The sequence below is a fragment of the Gavia stellata genome, chromosome 6 (genome assembly GCF_030936135.1).
Source record: "Gavia stellata isolate bGavSte3 chromosome 6, bGavSte3.hap2, whole genome shotgun sequence".
NCBI lineage: Eukaryota > Metazoa > Chordata > Aves > Gaviiformes > Gaviidae > Gavia > Gavia stellata.
The window spans coordinates 60,993,784-61,021,105 of record NC_082599.1 but is presented as its reverse complement, the minus strand read 5'-3'; the positions used below and the strand labels follow the sequence as shown (position 1 = coordinate 61,021,105).

Here is a 27,322-nt window from a genome sequence, read left to right as displayed (position 1 = left end):
CCCTGTGATTTTTAATGACTGATACAATCAGATATTTTTTATTCCTACAATGGCTTGAAGTTACTAATGCTTTAGATCTTTTTCCAAGCTTTACGCTGCAAAATGCTGAGTGAGTTTTAATAGATGCCAAATAATAGAATGCTATTCTGAAGTCAGATGAAAGTGAGATAACTCATCACTTCACAGAACTGATTTTTACGACGCGTCTTACCCTAAACTGATACTATGATTCCTGCATTCAGCCTTTGACTGTGAATTCAAAATTGAAATTAACCCAGTGTACAATTAAAGATATTTTTTCCTGTTTCTGGAAACTCATCATGAGATTCGTAAATAAAAATGCCACATTTCCTCTCCCCACGTGATTGCTAAGAACTATGAGTATACTCAGGCTCTTCAGTTCCACGTAAAATGAACAGAACGCAAACCCATACATCATGCTCGGATCCCCATACTCAGCAGCCGCTGAAAAGCTTTCCAGAACATAATACTTAAAGACATGTATTGTTATTTGCAGACTCTGACAGAATTACAGTTGATCTATACTGCAGTTTTGCCATCCCCGTGCAGCAGTCTGAGCACAGGATTTAAAGCTTAGCTTTGCAGCTAATTCCGCTCAACTATGAATTGATAAATAGGACAGCTGTTTTGTAGCATTTTCCAAAAAAGAACGGGTTCCAAAGCAAATATACTATAAACTCCTTGAGAACAGTGAAATATAGTCAAATTACATTTGGATCCAGCTTTTCCATTGCAAATCCCATAGGAAATTATAGTTTGCAGATGGGAAGTAAATGTCTCAACGAGATGTGGTCTAAGTGGTCCAGCGAGAGGTTTTTATGAAAAGAGCAACTAAAAAAATATAGAAGATTTTATTGCTTTTCTCTTCATTCCTATATTTTTCTCTCTCACACATTCAAAGTCACACTCTAATTCATCAAGCAACCATTACTTTTCTAATTACTATTGTACCACTATTGTACTATTGCAACCATTACATGTTTTAATTACTGTTGTACAGAAGAAATGCAATATTTTTTATTGACGTGGTGTCCTCTGGACATACTAAATAATACGTTTGTTAATCATTTAGTGAACCAAAATCCAGATATGGAACTGATCTTTTCAAAGATTGCTCTACTGCTGTCTTCACAGATTCAGAGAAATCACCTTTTGTCATAGGAGGAGTCACCGTGCACACCCTTTCATAGCAGTCAGCCAAGCCATATCCTAGAACCCCTAGTATCAAGAAGCTGCCAAACATTTGCATCAAAAATACCTCAGGATTATTGTAAGCAGAAGACCTCAGACCTCTGCAAAGAACTACTTTATTCAGAGTCTTTTAAATGCTCTTGCCGATGAATACCCTAACTTACTTTGGTTTGGTATCACCACTAGTAAGAGTGGCAGCAACAGCTCCTCTTTCCTCAGCTATACTCTTCAACTTTCTCATGTCTGAAACCAGAAGCTCAGCTTCAGTAGTCAGCCCCTGTATTACATCTCCAAACTTTCCAAACAAGGCCGCCAACCTCATGCCCGCATCTACTGTCTCCACTCTCCCACCACATACAGAGCTGAGTATCATCAACCCATTACGTAGGCCACCAATGGCATGTATCTCCTTACCATATGCATAGGAAAAGCCATCCCACTAGGGGATGGGATAGGACTGTTTCCCTTGAAGTCAATAACTGTGCATGGGGATTACATACGATAAACACTGTTGATCAGCCCAAAGGTCTATCTGCTGATCTCTCACAGGACCCATAAAGTCCTAAGGAAAGTAGAAGAAATAAGGGAAGTGTAGAACATAGTTCTACAAGCTCCTCCCAGATTCCAGCAATCACTGTCTTGGTGACAATCAGAAGTTTGGCATCAGACTGGAGTATTTAATAATCTTTGATGAACCTGCCTTCTCTAAATTCGCCTCTTTGCTTCTTTGATTTTCATTTTTTCTGAGTAATGATAACAGAGTCAAGCCATAAGGTTATTATGATATGTAGCAAGTCAGAGCTAGCAAATTTAAGTGGCTAATGCAAGGTTACACACAGTTTTTCATCAGATGAGCTACTGATTGGTCTTTTGACATCTCTGCTAAATCAACATTTCAACAAGTTGATGAACTACTACCCTGTCTTTGTTCATTACTTATCTTCTCTTGGCTATTGGAGCAATTTCTTACAGACTAAATATGCACAGGAGAGTACTGGGTGCATACTCATTTTTTGGGGGGGATAGAGCAAGCACATGTTTTTCTATGTAATTACTCAAGATTATCGTTCAAGCACCATCCTAGGTATGAAACAAAGATATATTCATGACCTTTCAAGGAAAAAAATGAGATCAGGCAGGTACAGCTAAAGAATGCATCTCAGAAGCTATGTCAGACCTGACACATCCTTATTACAGAAAAACCATTGCCTTGTTTTGATGCAAGAGGAAGACAGCATACGGAGAACTATAACATGGAGTAATCCATCTGTAAATAGCACACTATACTCACGATCCCCTACACAGGATTTGTCTGATGCAGGAAAAAGTCATAGTCTGTGTCAAGCAAAACAGATTTTTCCAAAGTCTGAATAAATTTTGGATTGTACGTCTATCATGATGTAGAAGCTGACAATGTCTTTGCACTTGCCAGGAAAAGGCCTGCATCCTGAAACTCTTCCTTCCAGGGAAAAGACATAGTTAACTTCTGCAGCAGATCCCAAACTGTGAATACCAGAATTCTGGACCACACACAAGTATAAAATGCTGAAGATGGATTTCTCAACAGGTAACTAATATGCTGTGAAGAGCTGGCACATGAATGAACCTATAAAAATCTTCAGCATGCAACAGAAGGGGGGCATATTTTAGCCTAAAGCTAATGGCAAAATAGGATGTATGCCCTGTAAGATTTCCATTTTAATTTTTAACAGAGGTGACTAACATTTTTTCCCCGTAACAGTTTGCAACATAAATGTGGATATGAGCAGTTTCATGTATAGCAGTGATAAATACCAATTAAAGTGCCCATCACAGTCATTGTAACTGTTGTTGTCTGTACATAACACTTATCATTAGTTATCTAGCACTATTAGCTTGACTTAATTTGTAATACCTTTACTGAGTCCCAGAAGACTGCATCGGCAAAGTAAGACATATCACAGGTTTCTTTCTCATACATTGCAAAGAAGAGAATGTTTCATTAAAACTATCTGCCATTCGGTCTGACTTAAATATTACTCTTTTTTTAAAATTATGACGTTTGTGTCACTGATTGTGAACAGTCCAAGGGAATTTTAATGTTCCTTACATAACTGTCTGAATCCATACAGCCAGCTAGTAAAATACAACTGTTCTCACTTGGTGGACCACCTCAGTAGACAGGCCTACAAAATCACAGTGTGGTCTTTAGGTAAGCAGAGCAGAAGCCAAACGAATGCGGCAGTTATTAGAAACATAAAGTCAGCAAGACTAAATTGCCTGAAGTTTATTTGCAAAATTAAAAACTAATTAACAAGAGGAAGCTGAATTAGAACATAAAGAACGTGTCTGTGTTCAAGATGGAATGAAAGCACTGGAAGTAGTAGAACAGGGGAAAAAATCGCAAAGTTGAAAGATTGGTTGGAATATGCAATAAACACTCAAGGGAAGGTGGTCCTGGGAACAGGGCACCAGAGCTAGGCTCAGGAGGCTTGACTCCACCATTAGCCTTAAAAGACCCTCATTTTAGGAAGCACTGACTATCCGAACTCTGAGAAGCTGGCCAATTTAAGGTAATAAGAAGTCACAGACCACAGTGGTTGATTCTGGAAGTTCCCTCTTTGCTTATGGGAATGAAATATACCCAAGTTACAGTTCTGAATTCATTTAATTATAATCACTTCCCTAGCTCTGCTTCATGTGCCTCTTTCCCAAGAGAGATATTCATTTATTTCCAAAGGGGTCCTGAGAGAAGCAAGAACGTCAACAGCAGTACTGCAAAGCAAATAATTCATTGAGCTATCCAATCCAACCCTCTACCCTCTAATACTTTTAACTGCTGCCAAGTTTGCATCTCTAATATTCAGGAAAAGTATGTTTCCCCTCATAGCTATTCTGTGAGGAGCAAACATTATTTGCTATGTAACTTTTACATTCAGAAAGAAAAAAACCCAAGGCATAATTCATCATCACTGAGCTTTACTTCAGGGTTGCTCAGTTGAATCAGTAGAAATACAGCAGAATAAAATTGGAGTAACTTGATGATGAATCAAACTCTCAGTCTCTGGAAATCTCAGGTTACTTGTGGCCTGTGAAATGGCAGCCGCTTACAAAATGACTGTAGCAATCAGGTTTTTGATCTTGGTTTCCCTACTATTTACAGCATGAATAGATTTATAAGAAAGATCACAAGGAAATTTAGGAAAGTATAAATTTATTGGGAACTGAGGATCATGTAGATTGGGTTATGTATGCAAGCCTGTGACTAGGCAATAAAGAACCGATTCTCACAATCCATGACAAAAAAAATCAGTTTTCTCACTGAGAAGTTTTGAAAACTGTGAAGAAAAAGCTTACAAGGAAAGTCAATACCTAATCCACAGTCATACAGGGTTTGCATTTTTGTAAAGTCATAAATATGTTACCTTTCTAAATATCGTTTCACATAACAAAATATCAGCATAAATATCTTGGGGAATTTGGGGGTCTGTTTAAGCCAACACATTCCACCAACATAAATCATCAAAAACTTTGATCAACAAAAATATGGGGTTTTTTTGTAAATTGAAAAAATTAAGCCAGAAAAGTCATAGAAACATAGAATCACAAAATGGTTTGGGTTGGAAAGGACAATTGAAGATCATCTAGTCCAATCCCCCTGCCATATACAGGGACTTCTTGCACTAGATCTGGTTGCTCAAAGCTTCGTCCAACCTGACTTTGAACACTTCCAAGGATGGGGCATCCACAACTTCTCTGGGAAACCTGGTCCAGGGTCCCACCACACTTATCATAAAAAATCTCTTCCTTATATCCAATCTAAATCTACCCTCAGCCTTTCTTTATAGAAGAGGTGTTCCAGCCCTCTGATCATTTTCGTGGCCCTCCTCTGGACCTGCTCTAACAGGTCCATGTCTTTCTTGTACCATCAGTCCCTTCTGAGCAAAACAAGCCAGCAAACATCAACTATGTTTCCTCCAAAGTGGCCCAATTAATAGCGAGTCAATGCCTGGGAAAGGGTAAGGAGTACCAAACACCAAGTAGCATTACTTCATGTGGAAAATTCCTTCTTCTCCATATTCAGGGCCTAATCTCATTCACACTCCGCTTGTAAAATTTCCATCAGTGTCAAAGTCAATTACTTGTGAGAACATTAAGGGTAAGAGGAGATTCCAAAGGGCTCCAAAAGCTCTGAAAAGACTTTTGATAAGGCCTGTGGGATGGTCCTGGCAGAAACAGTATAGAGAATAGAGAGATGACAATTAGAATAAGCACTTTCAAAGTTTTATAGCCCAAATTCAGGCTCGACCAGTGATTTTGCAATCACTCATAAATAATTTCAAGCCTATTAAAAGAGGGTTTGGCAACTTGCTCATAATTCTATGTGCCAGATATGTTGTCACCTTAAAACAAATGCTTGTTCTTTTTAATACTTTAATTTGGAGTCGAATTTTATTTACAAGTCCCACTGAAAGTAATGGTCTGAATAACAAGCAGATGCACTTTCCCTTCATCACCTGAAGACAAAACCCTCAGCTGCTCAGTGAATTACCTGCAGTACAACACACAGTAATTCACCTCCCCTACCATTTGCTCTTCTTCATTTTTCACCAGGCTGGGCCAATCCCTTATTTATATATTCAATATTGTTTACACTTTTGCAACTAAGTGTATCATTTCTGGTCATCCCACGGTTGCAAAGAACAAAGCACATTGCTTAATGCAGAAAGTACTTAAGAGTAGTTGGAGGTCTAAGTAAGTAGTAGCTACTTAACGGTAGTTAGCGGTCACCACAGCCGTCCCATCCCCATTGTAGGATTGCTGGCACCTCAGTTACACTGCAAACATACCAAAGCTTTTTGGAAATTAGCTGACTTGTAACCCGCTCCTTGTGTAGGAATAAACTTCAAACTGAATTGGCAAAGCTGACTTACATTGTCAGCCTGCGAACATCTCTGCGCTGGGAAGGCATCGGTTCTCCTAATACGCCTCAGCCAGCTACTCCACAGCTAGCTCCAGCTTGTATGTGTCCAGGGGACAGATTATTTTTGCTGGCAGTAGCTTTACCTTTGGAAAAGTAGGGGAATGTTGGAGGCTGTACTTGCTAAGAACTCCTCTCCCCTTCTCTACTCTTTCCTTTCCCCCTCACAGAAATCGCAGCTGTGGCCAAAGAGCCAAACCAGCTCCTTTAGGGAAAATTTCACTTCAGTTTCGAGTACAATCCTTTCTGGGCTAAACAGCCACTTACTGTTTTCTACTCCAAGGTCATACTCAGCAAAACTAGTACTTCCTCTCCTGAAATGCCTTCTCAATCTCCAGCAGGCAATACGTGGATTCAAGAAACCAAATGAAAGTTGGCAGTTACACATCAAGAACAGCAAACACCCAATTATCTGCTGCTCCTCCAAAGCCACTCTCTGCATTGTGTATTTTTTGATTTATATTTCAAGGCAGAAACCTATATGGTCTTCAAAACTAGGACTCCTGTATGGTTTGATAACATTAATATTCTTGATTTCCATGCAGTAATTCAATCTGGTTTTTACTGTCACTAAAATCTTGATCTCAACAACTCCCTGGGGCAGTAAGTTCCACAATTTAACCATATTTCATGTGAAGAAGTTCACGAGATTAGAATTTTATACCTATTAAATCTACCTAATATTTCCAGCTCCTGTGTTACACACCAGGGAAAAGGTGGTTAATAAAAAAATCTAATTGGAAAACCCAAGACTATGCACAGCATCTACCATATTTCATACAAAACCTGAGATGTACTCTTTGGCACAGCTCTCTTGTCAGCAGTTTAAAATACTTGGGCAGAAATATGAATGGAGATTTTCCTCCCAACAATGTGAAGGAATTCCAACTGACAGGAACTGTATTTTGAACAAAATAAAGAAAATTATGACTATTACGGCCAAATCTACTGTGTGCTTTTGCTTCCATTCAGTTAAGACTACTGATCGATGACATCCTGAGAACTCGTAAAGACCAACTCCCAAAAAGTATCACTGCGTAATTCTCATCTTTTGATCACTAATAAACATTCCCCAGTAAAATGAATTTATTTTCAATATCATTATACTGTGCAGCTGTCTGGTACTGTAGCTTATATATACCTGGTAAGTGGCAATAATCTTACGTTACTTCCTCAGATTTTATTTTAAAGTAATAATAATAGGCACACAAATAATTCATTGCTTATTTTACTTTTTTGTGCAAATTTCCATCCCCTCACAGTTGTGTTTGGCTCATGCATCACCTTGGTTCACAAAAGTCTCAAAATTCTCCAGCATTTGTAACTGTGACTTTGTTGAGTATATACACACACACACACATATATATACAGCACACCAGGACTCTAATTTCTGACTGCGGTTGCTAGCTAAATAATAGGTCGTGCTTCCCAGTAGCCATACCAGTTTACCTGAATGATGTGAAAGCAGCTGACCATCATAGATGTTCTGTGGCCACATTTTTTTTCCTTTATCTAAGAACTAATTTTGGAAGAGTACTCAGGGGTATAATCAAATATCTTCACAGAGCATCTAAGAGAATTTGTATGCCTCTAGTAACATCTGCACTGATGAGTGACTCCCACTCTCCAGGCCTGTGAAGCCGATAGGAAGTGGTAGGCTCCCCTATTCAGATGATTTGCCATGGGTGTATCACCTGGGTGTCATCCTTAATGCCCTCTGTATTGACTGTGTTGGCAGAGATCCAAACCATGGCATCTTTGTGAGAGAGGGTCAACTCACTCTCCTGAGCTTAACGATTACATTACAGGCATTAAAGAAAAGTAGCTTTCAGGCACCACGGTGATTACTGGGGCAAACATCCACCAGGCAAACCCTCCATCCTGGTCCATATGGACAACCTGGTGCATAGGAAGCCTGGGGAGTGCCTGATTTGCACTTCAGCATCAGTGCAAAGAGCCCAAACCAGAATAGAGGCAAAGGACATTCCCATTAAGTGCCAGCGGAATGATTTGAACATGCAGAAGAAATCAACCCAAAAAAGCCTAGGGTGGCGTATGGTCACAGTGAACTCTCCTGGGATTCTGCAGCTTCTGTGTACCCCCCCAAAAATACAAACCAGCTGAAATAAAAATGACCTTTCCTATGAATTACATTATAAGCCAGCTGAAGTAAAAGTGACCCTACACGACCAAGCAGGTTTCTTATCAATTGCATTGTCCTTGTCAACTGCTTAGATGACTCCTTGTCAATCTAACGCTAGCCTCAAAAGAAGAACACAAATAGAGCAGGGTAGTCACTGCATGCTTCTGATCCACTGCAGCAGCCAAAAACCCTGCTAACTACTTAAGAGAGAAACACATAACACAATGCTATAAATATTTCCATTTTCTTCTTTTCTCAGGCACTTTTTTCACCCCGGAGAGTAGAAATAAGACTGAGGAGGCTGATCATATGACCCTGGGAGTTACTGAAATGATTGCTCTGATCTGCACAGTCTCTGGTGGGATCCTAATGAACAGTATGCATTGGTGACATTAACAGTAGTCATTAACTTTTGGCCTAGATCATCAGTCTCAGGAAATGTGTGGCTTGCAGCATGCTTCGTAGTTACTGCTGTTGTTCTCATATACGGGTTACTACTAAAAATGATCTGCCATTTTGGAACACTTGTGCCTGTCTCAGCTACATCATGTTTAGTGGGGGGAATGTAACAGGAACTTGTAGGGTGTCTTAAAAAAGGAGAAATGTTTGACTTCTGTATCTGTGATTTCAGGTGTATTTTCTGTTACTATCTGTAGAGCTATAAGATATAGTAAGGGACAATAAACTGAGATTCGGTTTCAGCTAATTTTTTCAGCTCTCCCTTTTCTTTGACTTCTAAATCCCACGTATTGCCTTCTTCAAAACCAAAACTTTCCAAGAAGCTAGTGTCTAGCTAATGACTGCTAGCACACACATTAATCATTTCCACAATGTCAAAGACTGGTGCAAGAAGCAAGTCTCTGGTTTGAAAGTTCTTCTGCAGCTGGCAATATCCACTTGCCTTTTCATGCCCTTCAGCCACCAAAAAGGGCAAAATTTCCCCATGGTATTTGAGGCTTCATTTGTGATGGCACTCAAAACTCCGAACTGGGATTATTAATGCTGAATCAAAAAATGCAACGTCAGTCAAAGTCAAACTTTATTTTGGCATTGCTCTTTCTCTGCTCTCAGTTTCAGAGCTGGATCCAATTTTTGTTTTGTATAAATGTCATGGTTCTGGCATGATCCAGCCAAAGGCAGGTCAGTGGATCAAAACCTCCATTGACTTCACTGGTGCCTGAGTAGTTCCCTAAATCACAGAATCACAGAATCACTGTGATCGGAAAAGACCTGTGGGATCATCAAGTCCAACCATCACCCCAACCCCACCATGCCCACTAAACCATGTCCCGCAGTGCCACGTCCACACGTTCCTTGAACACCTCCAGGGATGGGGACTCCACCACCTCCCTGGGCAGCCTCTTCCAACGCTTCACCACTCTCTCAGGAAAGACATTTTTCCTAATATCCAGCCTGAACCTCCCCTGGCGCAACTTGAGGCCATTTCCTCTTGTCTTGTCAAGTCATTTAAGAACAAGTCAGGAAAGAACCATGGAAACGTACAAGCTTACAAGCTCGTACAGCAAGCAACTGAAGCCATTGAAGACACTGAAATTTTGAGCCAAAATAAACAATCTTCCCAGGTCAGGGGGTTACATGTCACCCAAGGAGTACTGACTGGTAGATTGCATTTTGACAGACATGCACTTTAACTCAGGTTTGCTCTCTGGCTTCAATTAAATTAAAACATTCCCAAGTTAATCAGGTGATTTAGCTCTACCGCTCTTATTGCCATTAACTTACAAACAACAAGTGACATTTGCCCTGGAGACTGCTCTTAAGTTACGTATTGGTCATGCATCCTTTCACCCTGATTTGTAGTGGTTTATTTAATGTAGTGGGAATGGGACAGAAGCACTTTGCGGTTGTCAGTAATCACAAGGCCACAGAGCCCGGGCAGGCAGGGGAGATGACACCGTTCACTCTCAGCTATTCATTTTCAGGTTACACCAGGAGCAACAAAATCCTCCTTGACAGAGGATTTTTTTGTAGCTTGTGTATGCTGACCTCACTATCTTATCTTCTTCAAAAGGCTGCCTCCCAAACCCCTGTGCACTGCCCTGAGTACGCGGTGAAACAACATAGCTTCGCTGAGGGAACGGCGATGCCAACACCTCGCATGCCACCACGGGCCGGGGTTTCCGCACCGCCCAAGTGTCTCCTCTGTGTCGCAGTAAATGAGAGGCAGCTCACATCCGAAGGTAGGAGTCTTCCTCCTGGCTGGACTGAAAAAAATTTGGAAGGACCTTCTACAGAAGCTTTTACTCTTAGTGTCAGACTCAGTTTTGATCAAGGATATGTACCGTCTGGGCTGGCTATCAGAGAAATGCGACGCTTCACAGAAGTCACACATAAAAAGATGACCTGGAAACCCTAGTCCATGAATCACAAGTGATAACGATCTACCGTAAGCGGCAGATTCATTCTCCATGTCAATAAGGTGCATTGGATCCAACGTTTTTTGGATGCTCGCCATGCTGTATGGCTGGCCATTTGTAAATTCCACCCAACCCGGTTAGGCAGCCATTCCCTTGGCTGTACCCTTGAACATTGAAGCAAATGCTTCATAAGAGACACCACAAATTGTATTTCTTTTTTATTCCAAGGCTTTTTTCCTGGGTAGAACATTACAGAAGGGGAAAAAGAAGTGAAGCATTCAATTTGTAAGAAATATTTGGTAGATCAACAACCACATTTTTCCCTCCAATTAAATAGCCCCATGAGCTAGAATAGCATATATTCAATACAGAGAATGCTGCTTCTATTTTTGCCTGTGAGCTGTGTGGTCCAATTGGTTAGTGCATTGGCCTTTCTCCTCTGAACACTTTGATTTTAATAATAAATAGCTTTGGGCACAACAGAATATGACAAATTCATCCTACTTGTCCTTACTTGTGTTATAAAACCTCTGTACAATATTTACTTTAATACACTGGGGAAATTTGGAAACCAAGCGAAAACATCAGCGTATAACTAGTTTTGCAAAACAGTGTATAACTATTTTTGCATGAATTAATTTTACCAATATAATGAAAATTTAAATGAATACTTACATTGATCATACGATTTTTGACACCACACTTGTTACAGCTGCTGTAAAATTTCCATTCAGTTTTACATAAGCTAGCAATTCTGTCATCATTTTTTTTCTCCTTATATACACCTTTCTAACCTATCTAGAATTCAAGATAAAGGGGGATAGATAAGATTTTCCATCTGCTAACATGTCATTAATACCAGCAACATTTTAAAGGAACCTTAAATGCTGATTGGTATATTTCTGGAGGCCAGAAGTTTGTAAGACTGTAGTCTGCGTTGAGAGTGGAGAAATGCAGTGGTGGAGCTAATGTTTGATTGACATTTGTTTAAAGCCGTTGAGCTAAAATGAAGCTTAACCTCTTTAAAGGAGGGTGTTAAGACGGTCACAGACTGAGGTCCAAAAAGAAAGTTCTTGTTCTTTGAATTCTCCAGACTGCAGAGTATCTCCATCATTGGACTCAAAGGCATTTGAGCCGAACAGAAAGTGTCCTGGAGAACCAGGGAGGATCAGATCCAGAAGTGTATTTCTCTGGCTGTTCATAAGAAGAGAACGTAAAATGACTGCCGAAGGATACACTTCTCTACTTCTTATCATGCTTCTCCCAGAACCTTCTCATCATGACCATTAGGGTGATATTAATCTGCACACTTAACATCCAGAGGAGGAAAACTTTGGAAAGCACCTTGTGTCTCCAGCCAGAGAGGTGGTCCTCCCTGTTACTGCTCTGCGAGCGAAGGAGTCCAACTCTGATCTCTTACCATGAAGTACATTGGGAGAAAATGAATATTTTCGTAATGCCCTATAAATACCATACACTTAGGGAATGCAAAGCACAGTTTGAACCTGTACAATTATCCCACCTCCAAGCCAGTGAAATCAAAACTTTCACATTTGAGAGCTTAAAGTGAGATACCCAAGATAAAGGTAACTTGATTTTCAACGACAGAGCAACTGCAGTTCTTAACCGACCTCTGTTTCAACCGTCAGCTTTCAAAAATTACTATGCAGATGATGTTGTACTCCAGCCACAAAAATGCATCATCTCTCGATCATACTACTCTAGACGTTTTTAAATAAAAAAGAAAACAGCAAAATTGTTCAGTATGGGGGAACAGGACTCCGTAAACAGACTTCACAGTAAAGAAAGAACAAACTAGAACTCAAATCAATCGCTTTCACTATTGTGAGAGTTTTTAAGAAGATAAATTAACAGCTTTTAAAAAAAACCCCTAAGCCTCACTTATTGCATTACTGCAGTGTTGTACTAAGTAGAATTTTGGAGAATTTTCAGACGGATGGACCGCAGCCAACTATATAAAGATGCGTGCAGAAAACACCTATGGAAGCATTATGTTTTATTGATTTTATGTGACAAAGTTCTCATACCCTGGAAGATTTTGGGGTTTCATTATAGCCCCATATCATGACAGGTTTCCAATACTGTATATTGTTTTGGAGCAATGGTCTTCCAATGGTAATATGGAAGATACTAATTCACTGCACAGAAGTTCATACATTAGCTATACAAATCACTACTTGAGGAGGGATTTATGGATAGATCTCAGGATGCCTATTGCATATAATTAATTTATATGCAACATGCTGTGAGCACGTTTATTGTCTCCTCTTAGCAATTTTTTTTAATGTATTGATCTGGGAGAAGCAGGTCTCAATGTATTCTTTCTTTACCGTGGCTTTTCAACTTCAGTTATATTACATACACCTTGCAGTAGATTTTATTAAGTCTTTCCATTCTATCCATGAAGCGTTACACAGTGTACTGTCTAAGCAAGATCCAAACATTTATTTGCAAGTTTTTCATGCTCCTTGGAGAAGCATGAGACATTTTTAGTTAGATTTTTAAAAGACTATTGGTACATGTTTACCAGGATTCAAGTGTTTTCAGTGAGACATAAATTATTTCTTTCCATAATCGTCTTTTCATGCTAAGCTAACAGCAATCAGACATTTTATCTAAATTCTCAGTGTCTACAGCTTTGGATTCATCTGGATACTTTTTACCCACTTCTTTCTTTCTTTTCTTTCAGCTAACCCATCACGTCATAGATTTTTTTTTTAAATAGAATTACTGTCAGCAGAAAATTATAAAGACTGACTTGTATCTTGGACTAATTGCACACGTTCATTACAGAGAAAAAAGGAATTGTTGTTGTTGTTATTTTTATTATTATTGTTGTTATTATTATTATTTTTATTTATTTATTATTTATTTATTATTTGTATTATTATTATTATTATTATTATTATTATTATTATTATTATTATTATTATTAATTTACTGCTTTTAATGCAGTAGAGCCTAATGGCTCTACTGATAAAAGAGATATTGTAATTCCCTCCTGTACTTTCCACAGCTGCTGATATATTCAGATAATTCGATTTGAAAGGCTAGATGAATATTGATCCTTTTTCAGTGTGTGTCTAACTCTGGCACTTTTACAGACCGAGCAGCAGTATAATTGAAGAGTATTATCATATTTACATACACAGTCTTCCAAGTAAATTTTGCCCTTATGGTGGTTACTGACCTAAAGACTCAGATCTCAGGCTAAAGTCACATCCTTTGGTTTTCAGATTTCACTTCGAATCAATAGACATTCAGAGGCTAAAACTGTAACACAACAGATAACACCAGGAGAATGTGAGCAGGGATAGTTGTGAAAAAGGAAAAAAAAACCCACAAGATGAGCAATGTGGGGTGTTTAACGCAGAACTCGCTGAGTTATGGTCTCTGAATCCACGTTCCTTAAGCTGCGCTCTGTTTTATAGATCTTACTTGATTAGCTGTGTTTGCGCTCTTGAATTTAATGTTCTTAAAACCTCTGGAAACCAGGACTATTAATCATACTAATCACAGCATGGCAAAAACATTTGACACTGCTTATATTTAGGAAAATTCAGAAGCTGATGCAGATCTAAGTCTTTCTTTTTTCAACCATTCGTCTAACTGTATTCTTGCTCTTTACCAGGGTTTGGGTTGTGTTTATTTTTAATAAAAGCCTCAACTGGCATAAACTATCCTTGATGATACTAAGCAAATATTATAATGTTGGTTTTTCCTCAGGAAAACCCTCCAGTTTCATTAGTATACTTTTTCAGTATCAGAAATATTTGTGGCCTATTACTGTCCTTTATTTCTATTTCTAAACTGTCACCCTACAGCATAAATTGACAGTACTGCATGTCCCACAAAACACTGTGTCTTTCAGTCTCGTAATCTGCCAAATTCACTGTATGGAGCCAGAGCCAGAGCCAGAGCCAGAGCCATTTTCCTTCACTTTTTGCAGTCAAACCAAAATGATTCAACCCTGTTTCATAATTATTTCAGATTATATACAGCATGCAGATGGAGAGGTTCCAGTGATCAATCACCACAGCTGAAGTGCTAAAATTATGCTTATCGGTTTGACTTTCTTATGCAAAAAAAGGAAAAGAAAGTTTATACAGTAGCTTTATCAGAGTATTTTGCATTAAGTATTACAGCTTTAGTTATGAGAAAGGTGTTTTTAAATTTGGACTGCCAGTTCTGCTAGTCTGCTAAAGAAAGTACTTCTAAAATATGCGATGTTTGTTAGCAAAATCAATTTGTTGAAAGACAGAAAAAAATAGGGAGTCTGCAAATATTCTGCCAGCATACTTGTCAAATACTGGTGTTTCTCCAAAGTTTCTAAAAAGTGGTTTTAATGCCCGGATGAATTCCTAAAAAGGGTAAAGTTTGCTGGCAGAGCTTTTCACTTCAGAATAATCTGGGACAAATTAGGCAGTCCAAATGAGCTGGGATTCACTACTGCTGACAGGAAAATTTCTTGCAACCGCCTCATAAATATTACACCCCAAGCAAATATCTCTCCTTAGAGACTCAAGCTCATGGGAATCCACTTATTCAAAATCCCAGCAAAGGTACACAGGTCTCTACGATGCTGATCCTATAAAATTTCTGTAAATGGTGACCTCACATATTAATAGTTAATCCTAGAAATTATTCTCTTTGTCAAACCCAGCAAACTCAACTCTTCCCAAGTGAGGCTTGTAAGTCTGCAGACAGACTCCAGACAGCCCCAAGCTGAACGAAGCACTTCTATTACAGTGTCCCAGCAGGACTAATAAGATTTCCTTTAAGATTTGACCCAGCTGTTCCTTCAGTTCTGCTGGCTCAGAGACCCCGACCCTGCCACAACTGTCTCCAACATCTTCATCTAGAGATGTCCCAAAAGGCTAACCAGCAAACAACAGCGACATCTCACCGTTCGCGAAACGGAAAGCAAGGCACCTCCATGTCCAAAGTTGGCTGGGCTAATAGCTTCATGCCTTTGAGAAAGTACCCACGCTTGACCTTAAGGAAGATAATGTACTTTTATACAAAGTCTACATTGCAGAGTAAACCAAAGCAATAATAAAGAAATAATTTATTTAAATAAATTAATAAAATTCTTGAGAATTCATAGACTATTTTGGCATTTTTATTTCTCTTTTTTCTTTACCCTTCTCTCTTCATTCAGGTTAAAATTCATGCAAGTGGTGAAGACCCACTTAAAAAATCAATGCATAACTTCGCATGCATCATTTTATTTAGAAGAGACTATTTAGTTTAATTAAATTCCTCCAGCTGACTCAAATCCAAGCCTCTTTCCAGTTATTTGGAATAGGAATGATTTAATGTGACATTGCCTTCAAAACTGGTTCCTATTCAAGTTCCTAACAAAACCACTTGTTTGTTCAAGTCTGATAAAGTATGTATCTGCTTTTACAGCAGTTGACCAAATATAAAACACCTAACAGCCCTCTCCAGCTCTACCTGACACAATCCATAGGTAATGGTGTTATAAAAGCCTGATCACAGAATCACACAGAATCACAGAATCATTAAGGCTGGAAAAGACCTGTAAGATCATCAAGTCCAACCATCACCCCAACCCCACCATGCCCACTAAACCATGTCCCACAGTGCCACGTCCACACGTTCCTTGAACACCTCCAGGGATGGGGACTCCACCACCTCTCTGGGCAGCCTCTTCCAATGCTTCACCGCTCTCTCAGGAAAGACATTTTTCCTAATATCCAGCCTGAACCTCCCCTGGGGCAACTTGAGGCCATTTCCTCTTGTCCTGTCGCTTGTCACTTGGGAGAAGAGACCAACACCCACCTCACCACAACCCCCTTTCAGGCAGTTGTGGAGAGCGATGAGGTCTCCCCTCAGCCTCCTCTTCTCCAGACTGAACAACCCCAGCTCCCTCAGCCGCTCCTCATCAGACTTGTGCTCCAGACCCCTCACCAGCTTCGTCGCCCTTCTCTGGACATGCTCCAGCACCTCAATGTCCCTCTTGGAGTGAGGGGCCCAACACTGAACACAGCATTCGAGGTGCGGCCTCACCAGCGCCGAGTACAGGGGCACGATCCCCTCCCTACTCCTGCTGCCCACACTGTTTCTGATCCAGGCCAGGATGGCGTTGGCCTTCTTGACCACCTGGGCACACTGCTGGCTCATCTTCAGCCGGCTGTCGACCAACACCCCCAGGTCCTTTTCTGCAGGGCAGCTTTCCAGCCACTCGTCCCCAAGCCTGTAGCGTTGCATGGGGTTGTTGTGACCCAAGTGCAGGACCCGGCACTTGGCCTTGTTGAACCTCACACAATCAGTTGTAACATCTAGTTACAGTCCTGTTAAAGGGAAGGGAGAAATAAGGCAGTCTCTTACATACATGGTGGAGATAGGCTTTCTTCAGTTGTTTTTGAATGACTAAGCTGAGGTGTTCGTATGAGGTGAGCAATTAAATGTATGATAACTTCCTAGGACTGAAAGTGAAGTTGTGCCAGTGGAATTATCTGTGTGTTCCCACTCACTGTCTGTACACACACATATGCAGTCCCTTGGTGTGCTCTCCAAGAAGAGTTCAATTCGTTTCCAAGCCAGTCAACATATTTCAGTTTTAAGCAGCTATGTGCTAAAAAGCTTCCACTGTTGTCATTCTGCACCTTTAATGCTATTGAAACTGTCAGACAGAAATTGCGTTCTCCTGCTGCTCTCAGCAGCAGGAGAATGAAGATGACAAAAGACCCATGCTACTGTTAATCATAGAGGGGAAATACAATGGCATCTTTCAAATATATAGGGCTGTGCTTTAACAGGCATAGGCTCTTTATTTCTCCCTCTAGTCCATGTATTGTTTACAAAGAATAACTGCAAAGCAAAGAAAAATAACAACAAAGAAAAACAATTAGGCAAATGGACTGAATCCTGAAAATTCTCCCTCCATCTATTTCCCACTGATTTTTTAATTTCTGCTGTTTTGAATTGTTAGGTTGTTGTAAATATGTTCTATGTACTCAGTATTCTTTAAGTAACTTCACGTTTTTATCCTCATTATTCCCTTTTCAGACAGGGCACTGAAAAATAGAGGACTAAGGTGCTTGGGAGCATGATTAACGTCCTCTATAATTTAGATGTCTACTTTGTAGCTGAGGCTACAATGAGACTGTCACTAGGATCCATTTGATGGTTTCTAGAGAGCATTTCTGACCATTCATCTGACCAAAACCAGGTATTTCCCTTAGAATGTGATGAAAATGGGGTTAGAGAGCCTGCTCTCATGTAGACACCTACACTGGAGATATAAAAACTTACAAAGAAAAAAATACCCCACCCTGAAGAATTCAGGTAGAATTCAGATATCTCTGAATGGCAAATCTTAAGGAGTAATTCCAGCTACACAGCTGCCAGCCCTGCAGGTTCCCAAAAAAGCCAGTAACGTGCCAGGTAGTCCTCTCTGTATACGCATACTCTCAGGAAACTCAACAAAGCCACATCTTCTCCAGCCCCATGTTTCAGGCTGTCTCCAGGTCACTGCCCTGGTAAGGCTCGGTGCATAAGGCAGTACGACAAGGGACACCTCTCAGAGCCAAGTACAGTATCACATTAATGTGGCTCCCGGCACTTTAGAGCAGAGTTAGCTTTCACGGCAAGCTCTAAGTGGGTCGGTGCCTATATGCTCCCTGTGACCACCCGGGATCCAGAAACACGGCGTTTTCCCACCTCCATTCCCTGAGTGTCTTGGCCCAGTTGGTGTTGACAGAACATGCCCATTATGCACCATTATGATTTGTCTTCTTTCCAAATGTTATGCTGCGAGTCTACCTCCAGGCGATGTAGTAGCCTCGGTGCTCCAGAGCCTCTAGTACTCTGTAGCTCTCAGCATCTCAGGTTTCCTATCGCACAGAAAATTTGCTTTTCTTATCGAATTTTTCCTATCACACAGAAAATTTGCTTTTCTTATCAAATTCACAGAGCTATTTTGGGGTCTCAGCTCATTCTTGCAAAGTTCTGTCAGAGTAGCAGAAACACAGATTCTTTAACTAAAATTAAATAGCTTGTGCTATGTCCTGAAGTACTTCTCAGTATTAAGGTAACACCGTGTGCTCTTACATATTTCTGTCTAAGCACTGACAGAGCTTCATTCTTCTTGCACCCAGAAGCAAAGGCAGTCATTAATTGCCCTTATCCACCCAACACACCCATGAGGTGAAAGAACACAACCTTTTGTTTTCCCTTTGGAACTCAGACACTGCAAATTCAGCTCAAGGTCTTTCATGCCCTGGGAATGAAGTGCCCTCACGCCTTTGATGATTATGGCTTAAGCAAAATATTGTCCAGCGTTGCAGCATTACCTACACATTGTCTTGCTGCCTCGCAAAACTCATACTTCGCATCGGGTTCCAAAAGATCCAAACGGTGTATTGGAGCAGGTAGATACCTGTCGCCAGGATCCACAGATGACATTTAGATAGGCAGAGACACCACCTACACCAGCCAAAGAAGGGGTTGATCCTAATTCTCATTCCCCAACGTAGCAAACAATGATCTGTCATGCAGAGGGGTTCTCGGCCACAATTGACCTGCAAAAGTTACTAACCCGGGCCGGCCTGAAACACAGAGGCTCTTCCCAATTCAAAAAGCTCTCTAAAGGCTAAGTGAGGCCTATTTTCAAATCTCCACTCAGCCTTACAAGCGTTGAAGAGTCAATCCAGGGTTCAGAGCAGCCCTGCAGAAAGGGGTCTGGGGGTGCTGGTTGGCCGGGGGCTCAACAGGAGTCAGCAGTGTGGTCTGGCAGCCAAGAGGGCAAACCGCATCCTGGGGTGCATCAAACACACCATAACCAGCCGGTCAAAAGAGGTGATTGTCCCACTGATTATCCCACTGATTATTCTGCCCTTTGCTTTCCTCTTTGCAAAGGGCGCCCACAAGGCACACGCATGATGAAGTAACACATCCTGAAATAATGAGCTATCACTCTACTAATTGCATTCCCATACTGTGGAGGGACACAGTGTGGGAATGCAATCCCATAAATTGGATCCCACCGTTTAAAATGAATGTTAAGGTACGTGAGTGCGTCCCGAGAAGGGCACCAAAGCCGGGGAAGGGGCTGGCAGGCATGTCCTGTGAGGAGCGCCTGAGGACTCGGGCTTTGTCTAGTTTGCAGAGGAGGAGGCTGAGGGGCGACCTCACCGCTCTCTGCAGCTTCCTGAGGAGGGGACGTGGAGAGGGAGGTGCTGAGCTCTTCTCCCTGGGACCCAGAGCCAGGACGCGTGGGAACAGCTTGAAGCTGCGTCCCTCAGGGGAGGTTCAGCCTTGACGTGAGGAAACCTTTCTTTACTGAGAGGGTGGTCAAACCCTGGAACAGGCTTCCTGGAGAGGTGGTCGATGCCCCGTGCCTGTCAGTGTTTAAGAGGCATTTCGACAACACCTTTAATGCCCATGCTTTAACTTTGGTCAGCCCTGAAGGGGTCAGGCAGTTGGACTCAATGGTGTTGTAGGTCCCTTCCAACTCAACTATTCTATTCTGTTCGGTTCTAGTCTAGTCTAGTCTAGTCTAGTCTAGTCTTCTTCCTACCTCCTCCTATCCCTTGCAGTACATGCTGAGGAAATCTCTGATGACATTTCTTCCCAGCCCTACGCTAGCAGAAGGCATTGAATGGGCAGTCATGTCCCAGCCTTGTCGTTGGCTCTGTCACGTTGTGGGAAGGAGGCATGTGCCTTCGGGTGGGGGTGAGAGCTGGGCAGCGTCTTGACATCATTTGACCATCTGAACAGATTTACCAAAAGCCGGTGGGAAGTGCAGGTTTTGAAAGCCTTCTGTGTCCATCCAGTTGAGCTGGGCTTCCACAGGATGGCAGAACCCCACACCTCTGACCCTAGCGAGGCTCAGAGATCAAGCCCTCAGGCTGAAGCAGGACGTGCTCCTCCACTAAATGCTTGCAAAACTTTTTGAGGTGAGTCATACCTGTTCATTTCCCTGTGGATTTTTATTTCTCCTTGGACACAGTTTTAGAAATGCCAGAGCTGTTTTCCTTGGGAAAATGTGCTAAACCACATGAGGATGAGGATGAGGATGGCAAGCTCTGCAGTGCTCCTCAAAAAGCCATTCCCTTGGTCTGGACACTGCTTATCCAGCTGAAAAGGCCTGATGGCCTCGGGCACCTCCAGGGCTTGGTGGTTCTTCTCATCTCCTGAGCAGCTGGTGTCTGTTCCCTAAAGGTTGAGGCAGGATTTCCATCCATCAGATGGGGTTTGAAGGGTGCCCCATTGGGAGCTGGCCTTGCAGCGGAGAACCTGCAGCAGCCTCATCCCACCTCCTCCGCTCTTCCTCCCTCAGCCCCCTCTCCAAGTAATTCCACCAGCTCCTCAAGGGCTTCCTCTGGGATGTCTTCGGGCTGCCCCCAGGCCATCTCTGGCAGGGAGACACGGGACGGGACGGAGCTCCCTTTTATCTTGTCCCAGGGCATTGTGACTGCTGCGTTGCCGGGTGGTGGCCCTATGACATGGGGGTGACGTTGCAACGCCGTGCACAGCCCCACCCACCGCCCCTCCGCCCAGCACCCTTTGGAGGAAGGCCTTTGGGGTGCTGGCCCCGAGGCAGTCCCTGTGCCCAGGAGGCCCAGGGGGTTTGATACCTTTCTCGAGAGTGATGGCAGCCCTCTCAGCCTTTGTCCTGCTCCTGCTCGTCATTGTCTTCTTCTGTCAAGTCTTCGCTGAAGCTCTTACACCAGATGGAAACACACACTTTCCCAGTTGTTCCCGAATGCAGAAAGTCCCATCGCTCACAGGAATTAAGCAATGTCAGCCAGCTGCTTAGCAAGCCCGTCACTTCTCTTCTGGCATAAGCAGTGCTTGGGATCAACCACTGTTCCAACTCTAGGAAGCATTTTGAACCATTTCTTTTCTTTCTGTTTGAATCTCTGCCTATTTGCCTCTGCGACTCTGTTGTAACATAGAGTTAATTCACAATTAGAAAATGAGCCGGATTCTGGGTCCCAGATATGATTTTCTTGGCAACAGAAACAGGCTTTTGGGGAAAGATAGCAAGCTCCATGCAGTAGAAACATAGTACAAGTTATGTCCGAAGATCCAACAGTTAAGATTCCTGTTCCCTATTAATGTACACAGCTGTTAAGAACTGGACACTTCAGTTGCTTTCTTCCTTAAAACACTATAAATGTTTCTCCAGATTTAACCACAGAGGCTGCATTAAATTAGCAGTGTCATTTCCCACGCGCTGTTTCAACTTCTCTGCCCTTCTATCAAGTATATCAAAACATAGTGCAAGATCACACTTTGGATGGGGAAGACACACAAAGAAGATGAAATTTTCACATCCAAAGCACACAGCAGCGACAGGATCCCGCCCGCCTAGCACAGGAAGGAAAATCCACTCTTATTCTTTGAATCTTACATTTCTTAGACTCTTTGAAAAGTTCACACTAGATTTTATTTTCAAATTAAACAGAATCCATTTAAACATGGCATTTGTTTAAAGACCACAATACACATCTAGTAGTACGATGTCCTCAAGGTGACAGTTTCTTCTCCATTTAATACCCGGGCCAATCTGTTTTATATTGAATTAAGCTGGCTGGTATCTCTCAGACAACCTGCTGATGAGGTGAACAGAGTTTCAAATGAGCCAGAACCAGTCAAGAATTTGCAGCAAATATGGCAATTAGATTGAAATGAACATGTTTTTGAAAAAGGCAAAATTTTTGCTATGTGGTTTCCAAACTGAAGTTTTGAAACTTGCTTTGAAGCTTGTTGAAATTTAAGGTAAGATGAGGATTAAAATGAAACTCCATGCAGAAAATAAAACTGGTTTTGGCCACCCAAAATGCCTAACCAAACGATCTTTGGGATCAAATGAATGGGTTGGGTTTTGTTTATTTCACCACTAGTTTTGGGGGACTAAAACATTTTAATGCAGAAAATCATAGTGAACTAGAAAACTAAACCAAAACCCTTAGTACGTATGTCATTCTTCTTTTACAAAAAGCAATTTTCTGCTAGCGTCTAGAGAATGAAAAAGTATCTTTGGAAAAACACACAGGGAACACCTTAGAAAACGAATCATTCTAATATTAGGGTAATGAAAAAAAACCAGCTGGTGCCTTCAACCCTTGTGAAAGGATGTGAAAACAAACCAGTACAGCTACAGGTGTTCTTCATCGATCCACATATAAACAACTCTAGTAAAGGGGGCACTTCTAATTTGGTTCAAGGCTGGAAATGCTTCTTGTACACACAGACCTAAATCTCAAACACTGGGCCAGAATCTTCAAGGAAAAAATCTAACTAGCAGAGAGATGCAACACCATTACTTGGCCATTCAACCTGTATTTTATTTGTGTGCATAAGGTATGGAAAAAGGAAGAGTGACTTGTAACAGATATTGTTCATTTAAAATAGAAGAGCGTTCGACTGAAAGGCATTTTGTGAAATGACAGAAAAGAAAGGTTTACAAGACAAACATAGAAGTTGTTTCATTTTGGGCATATAATCTTTATTTAAACTATTACACTGGAGTAGCTTTCTAGAATAAGATTTCTGTGTAGAATTTTTTGTCTTTCCTCCTATGTCTGTTCCAAGCTTTGATGTTCATGCTTTAATTCCCACACTCTCAACGGGACAAGGAATTATTTATGTACAAAATTATACTCTGAAAGGCACCTCAATCAACATGACACCTTTATATTTATTTGTAGGATATCACTTGCACAAATTGAAGGGAGAGCAGGGAATATACAGTGAACACAAGTCGTCAAGAATAATAATTATAAAAGAGGAAAAATAAAGAGTCTGGCATATGAAAGTTTCTCCATTACTCCTTAGTATATTTATAATCAACCAATTTCCTCTCACATTTTCCAGCTCTGTAAAATAAGACCTATATATCTTCCCAGAGTTTCTCTGTGAGCCATACAATTCTAGGTAGCCATGCTTAAAGACATTTTATGAACTATTTGATAAGGTGGCATGATATTTCCCCGTGGGGATAGTCACTGGGTACATAAATTGTTCCTTTGCCAGAACAATACTTCCAGCTCTTGATAATGATGTTTTTGAGTAGCTTCCAGGAAAAGCTGCCACTTGGTTACATCCACATTCGGTTCCTTTGCCAGTGATCTTCTGTCCAAGCCACAAGGTTCACAGACAAAAACCTCAAGTGTCCTGCACAAAAACTCAAGAGATATCATCTCCCCCGTAGTCAGCATTACACCATGCGTACATACGCTTACACACAGTTTTGCAAAACTTAGTTTACCAACCAGCCTTACCCACGGGAAAGTAACTTTACCCCTTTTGCAGCTAAGGGGTCCATTTGCCTGGGGACTCTCCTGTTTCTGGGAGCTGCCGGTGAATTCCATGATGATGAGGCCTGATGGAAGTAGAGAGCCTTCCGCCAGCAACACCCATGGCCAAGCTCAGAAGCAGTGACTTTCGGCAGCGGCGGCAGCAGCAGGCAGCTTTTTGTTCACAGGAGCATTGTCTCTGTCTCAGTATCTCACAGGTTCCATCTCAGCAGATCTGAAATCTTTATGTCGAGTTTCTCTCTTTGTCCTCCTTTATTAGTGCTTTTGGAAGAAGGAAATGGAGAAAAAGAAAGTCCAGAGGAAGAACTTACACCAGGATATCACTTCTTTTGCTGCACCATACTACCAGTGTTATCATGGCACATGTCAACATGACTGGGATCAAGATCAGAGTTATGAGAATTTCATCCGGTGGATCTTCCCAGTGAACCTTTTCTGAAGTACAGTTTGAAAAGAATTGTTTATGAATTCCAGTGATAAAGCCCTCTGCGAGGGGGTTTGGCCAAAAGCAACTCGCATTGTTGGCTTCACGTTCTGTGCACTGGGTAAAGTTGTCGTAATACCTAGGAGAAGAAGAAAATGAAGAGAAGTTTAAATAGAACACATATGCATATTACACTTAAGAGAAAGCTGCATAGGGTGCCATATGGAATCTATAAGAGTGGGTCTATCATGTAGATACTCTGCTGAAGGACCTTTAATGGAAGCTGTGGGTACCAAATACTACACAGGGAGTCAGAAGGAGAACTGACTCACATGTACTCATACAACTGGGAGGTTTCATGTGAAATCCTGAGATCCCGCATGGACAGTGGTCAAAATCCTGTCTTTTGAGTGCTGTTACTACAGCCAGGACCTCCTAATGCCACTTAAGTAGAATTAGAACCCCCTCACTACAGACAACTACAGTAGCTTTAAAAAAACGTACACACAAATGTGCCAAGAACAGGACATTTTGAGCAAAACATGGATAATTCATGCCTCATCTGTCATTGGACATGATGTTGCGGTGAAAACGATGGTGTGACACTGGGACCGAGCCCCAATCACGCATTACTGTGTAACAATTTCAGTTCTGTTCTACCCTCAGGCAGTAAGAAGATAAAGGGAAAATAAAAACCCAGAAAGTTAGCTTTTGACAACCTTTATTTTCTTCCCCAACTCCAGCAAATACCCAGCAGGAAAAAAACCCCAATCATAAAAATCATTCCTAATTACACATCTTCACAACGCTCATGAAAGACTGGGAACCCCTTGTGAATGCCTAACGCCTGATTTCAACACAGCATGTGCTGAAATCTACCTGTCCAGGGATAACTTAGGAGAATTGGCTACCCCTCCGGAAAAAAAAGGAAACAATAATCCCAAATGAGTAATCGGATGGGTTTCGTGGTGTTATCATAAGCCAAAGAAATTCAGGAAGCGAATGGAGTTTGGGGACACAGGTCGGAAATTAAGAAGACAAAGAGTGTCTGGTCAGTACATGAACAGGGCAAGAAGTAAGGAAGCTGAATTATTGTCTGTTGCATTTTTAAATATTTCTCGCAGTCCTGCGTGACTCAATAAACTCACTTCAAAGGGAAATTAAAAATAGAAAGGAGAGAGCAAGAAACCACACGAGACCTCAAGGGATAGCATCCAGCACTATCATTTGAAGGCCCTACCTTCCCTCTCAGTACGTATAAATAAGGTAATTGCTGATGAATGACTCGTTCTGACATTAAGTACCACAGGGGACTAATGCTGACTCAATCCTTCGCTGTGAAGTACTGGAGGAGAGACATTCAGTGTTTGGGTCAAGACTGAAGTCTGCTGTCTATTGTGGAAACGTCTGCCTGCCCAGGCTACAAGCACATCGGGTGAGAATAGGGGCTGCAGAGCATCTAGGTTCTCAGGGCTGTGTTGACAGAAGAAGAAAAAGCCTCACAGAAAGGTCCTTCTGCAACTTCCTCACAGTTGTCATTCTCAGGGAGTCTGAGCTGATGCCGCTTTGTTCGTAAGCAAATACACCGGACAATCTGACAAGTCCGCACCCAGATGCTCTGGCACGCAGATGCATATATGCACAATGTATGTATATTTTAAGCAAAGCAACTAGAAAGGAAGCTTTTGTGACAATGTCAGCAGCCGCAGGGAAACAACAGGAAACAAGCTAAAAATAAAATACAAATATTAGCTGTTTGTTATTTTAATAGTGTCACTCTTCCATGTGACCCAGTAGCATCCATTCTTTATGTCCTTGGACTGAATTAGAAGCTGAAGGTGTCTAGCTGAATGTGGGAGAGACGGTCCCAGAGGACCTGAAGAATAACACATCTAAAGGCATGCCTACGAGGTTCGACAGACTGCAACGCAGAGACGGCGGAGCTAGCATCCAGTTCCCAGACAGGTCAGTGCTCCGTCCAGCATGGACACCAGGCAGGGCTCCAGAGAGCCTCGGGCTCTGCTCCAGCCCCGCTCTGGGCCATGCTCTGGCGAGCAAGCTCATCCCATCAACGGCTGCTTCAGCACCCCACTGCCATAGCCACCTCAATCTGCCCGTCTGTTCATGCAGAATAACAAAACCAACAGTAAGTCCTGGTGACCTGAGCAGACTTCATACAAAAGTACCCTCAACTGAAAGATTTCATGATATAAAACCTTTGGGTCCCCCCCCCCCTCCCCGCCCCCGGGTGTAAAATCCTATACAAAGTTCACTGTTCTTCCAAGAATTCTGTAGATTTTTTTCACAAATGTTAGATGGTATAAACAAAAACATTTCCCACTGATTTGGCATTTCAAGTACAACATAGCTAGAAAAATCTGGTTAAATGTTGCCAAAAGGCCAGATAAAAATAATCAGGGAGCTATATTGTATTTGAAAGATTGAATCCCCAAGAGCCAAAATAGAATAAAAATGTTTTCTTAATAGGTGAATTCCTTACAATTTTCCCTTAATACCCTCTCTCTCAAGAAAAAAAAAAGCTACCTGCACTATAACTGTTTTTTCACACAATTCTGAGAATGTAGATAAGAAAAAATCTCAACTATTTGAGAATCACATGTCTGCCAGTAAAGCTCAATTCACTTAAATATTTACATAATTTAGTCATTTACAGTTTATGCAGTGCAACAGAAAGTTCACATTGAAAAAAAAAATCCTCTGCATGGTACTGTGTAACAGCTGCCTCCGAAGGAGGAACGGAATCCTCATTGCTACGGCACGGGCGTTTCGTAGTTGATCAATTGGTTTGCAAGTTGGTGGGCTTTTTTTAAGAGGGAGGTAGGGGTTAATAGATATTTAAATCCAATTCTCCTACGCTTAATTCTCTTA

General features: G+C 41.5%; 1 protein-coding gene across 1 annotated transcript in view; it reads right to left on the bottom strand.

Moving 5' to 3' along the window:
- Positions 1-22,999: 22,999 nt before the first annotated feature.
- Positions 23,000-27,322, bottom strand: part of RAMP3 (receptor activity modifying protein 3) — a 56,450-nt gene continuing 52,127 nt past the window's right edge. Inside the window, exon 4 of the mRNA XM_059818915.1 lies at positions 23,000-24,572. Within this exon, the coding sequence (XP_059674898.1) occupies positions 24,317-24,572 (256 nt within the window). The 3' untranslated portion in view covers positions 23,000-24,316. The remainder of the gene's footprint in view (positions 24,573-27,322) is intronic.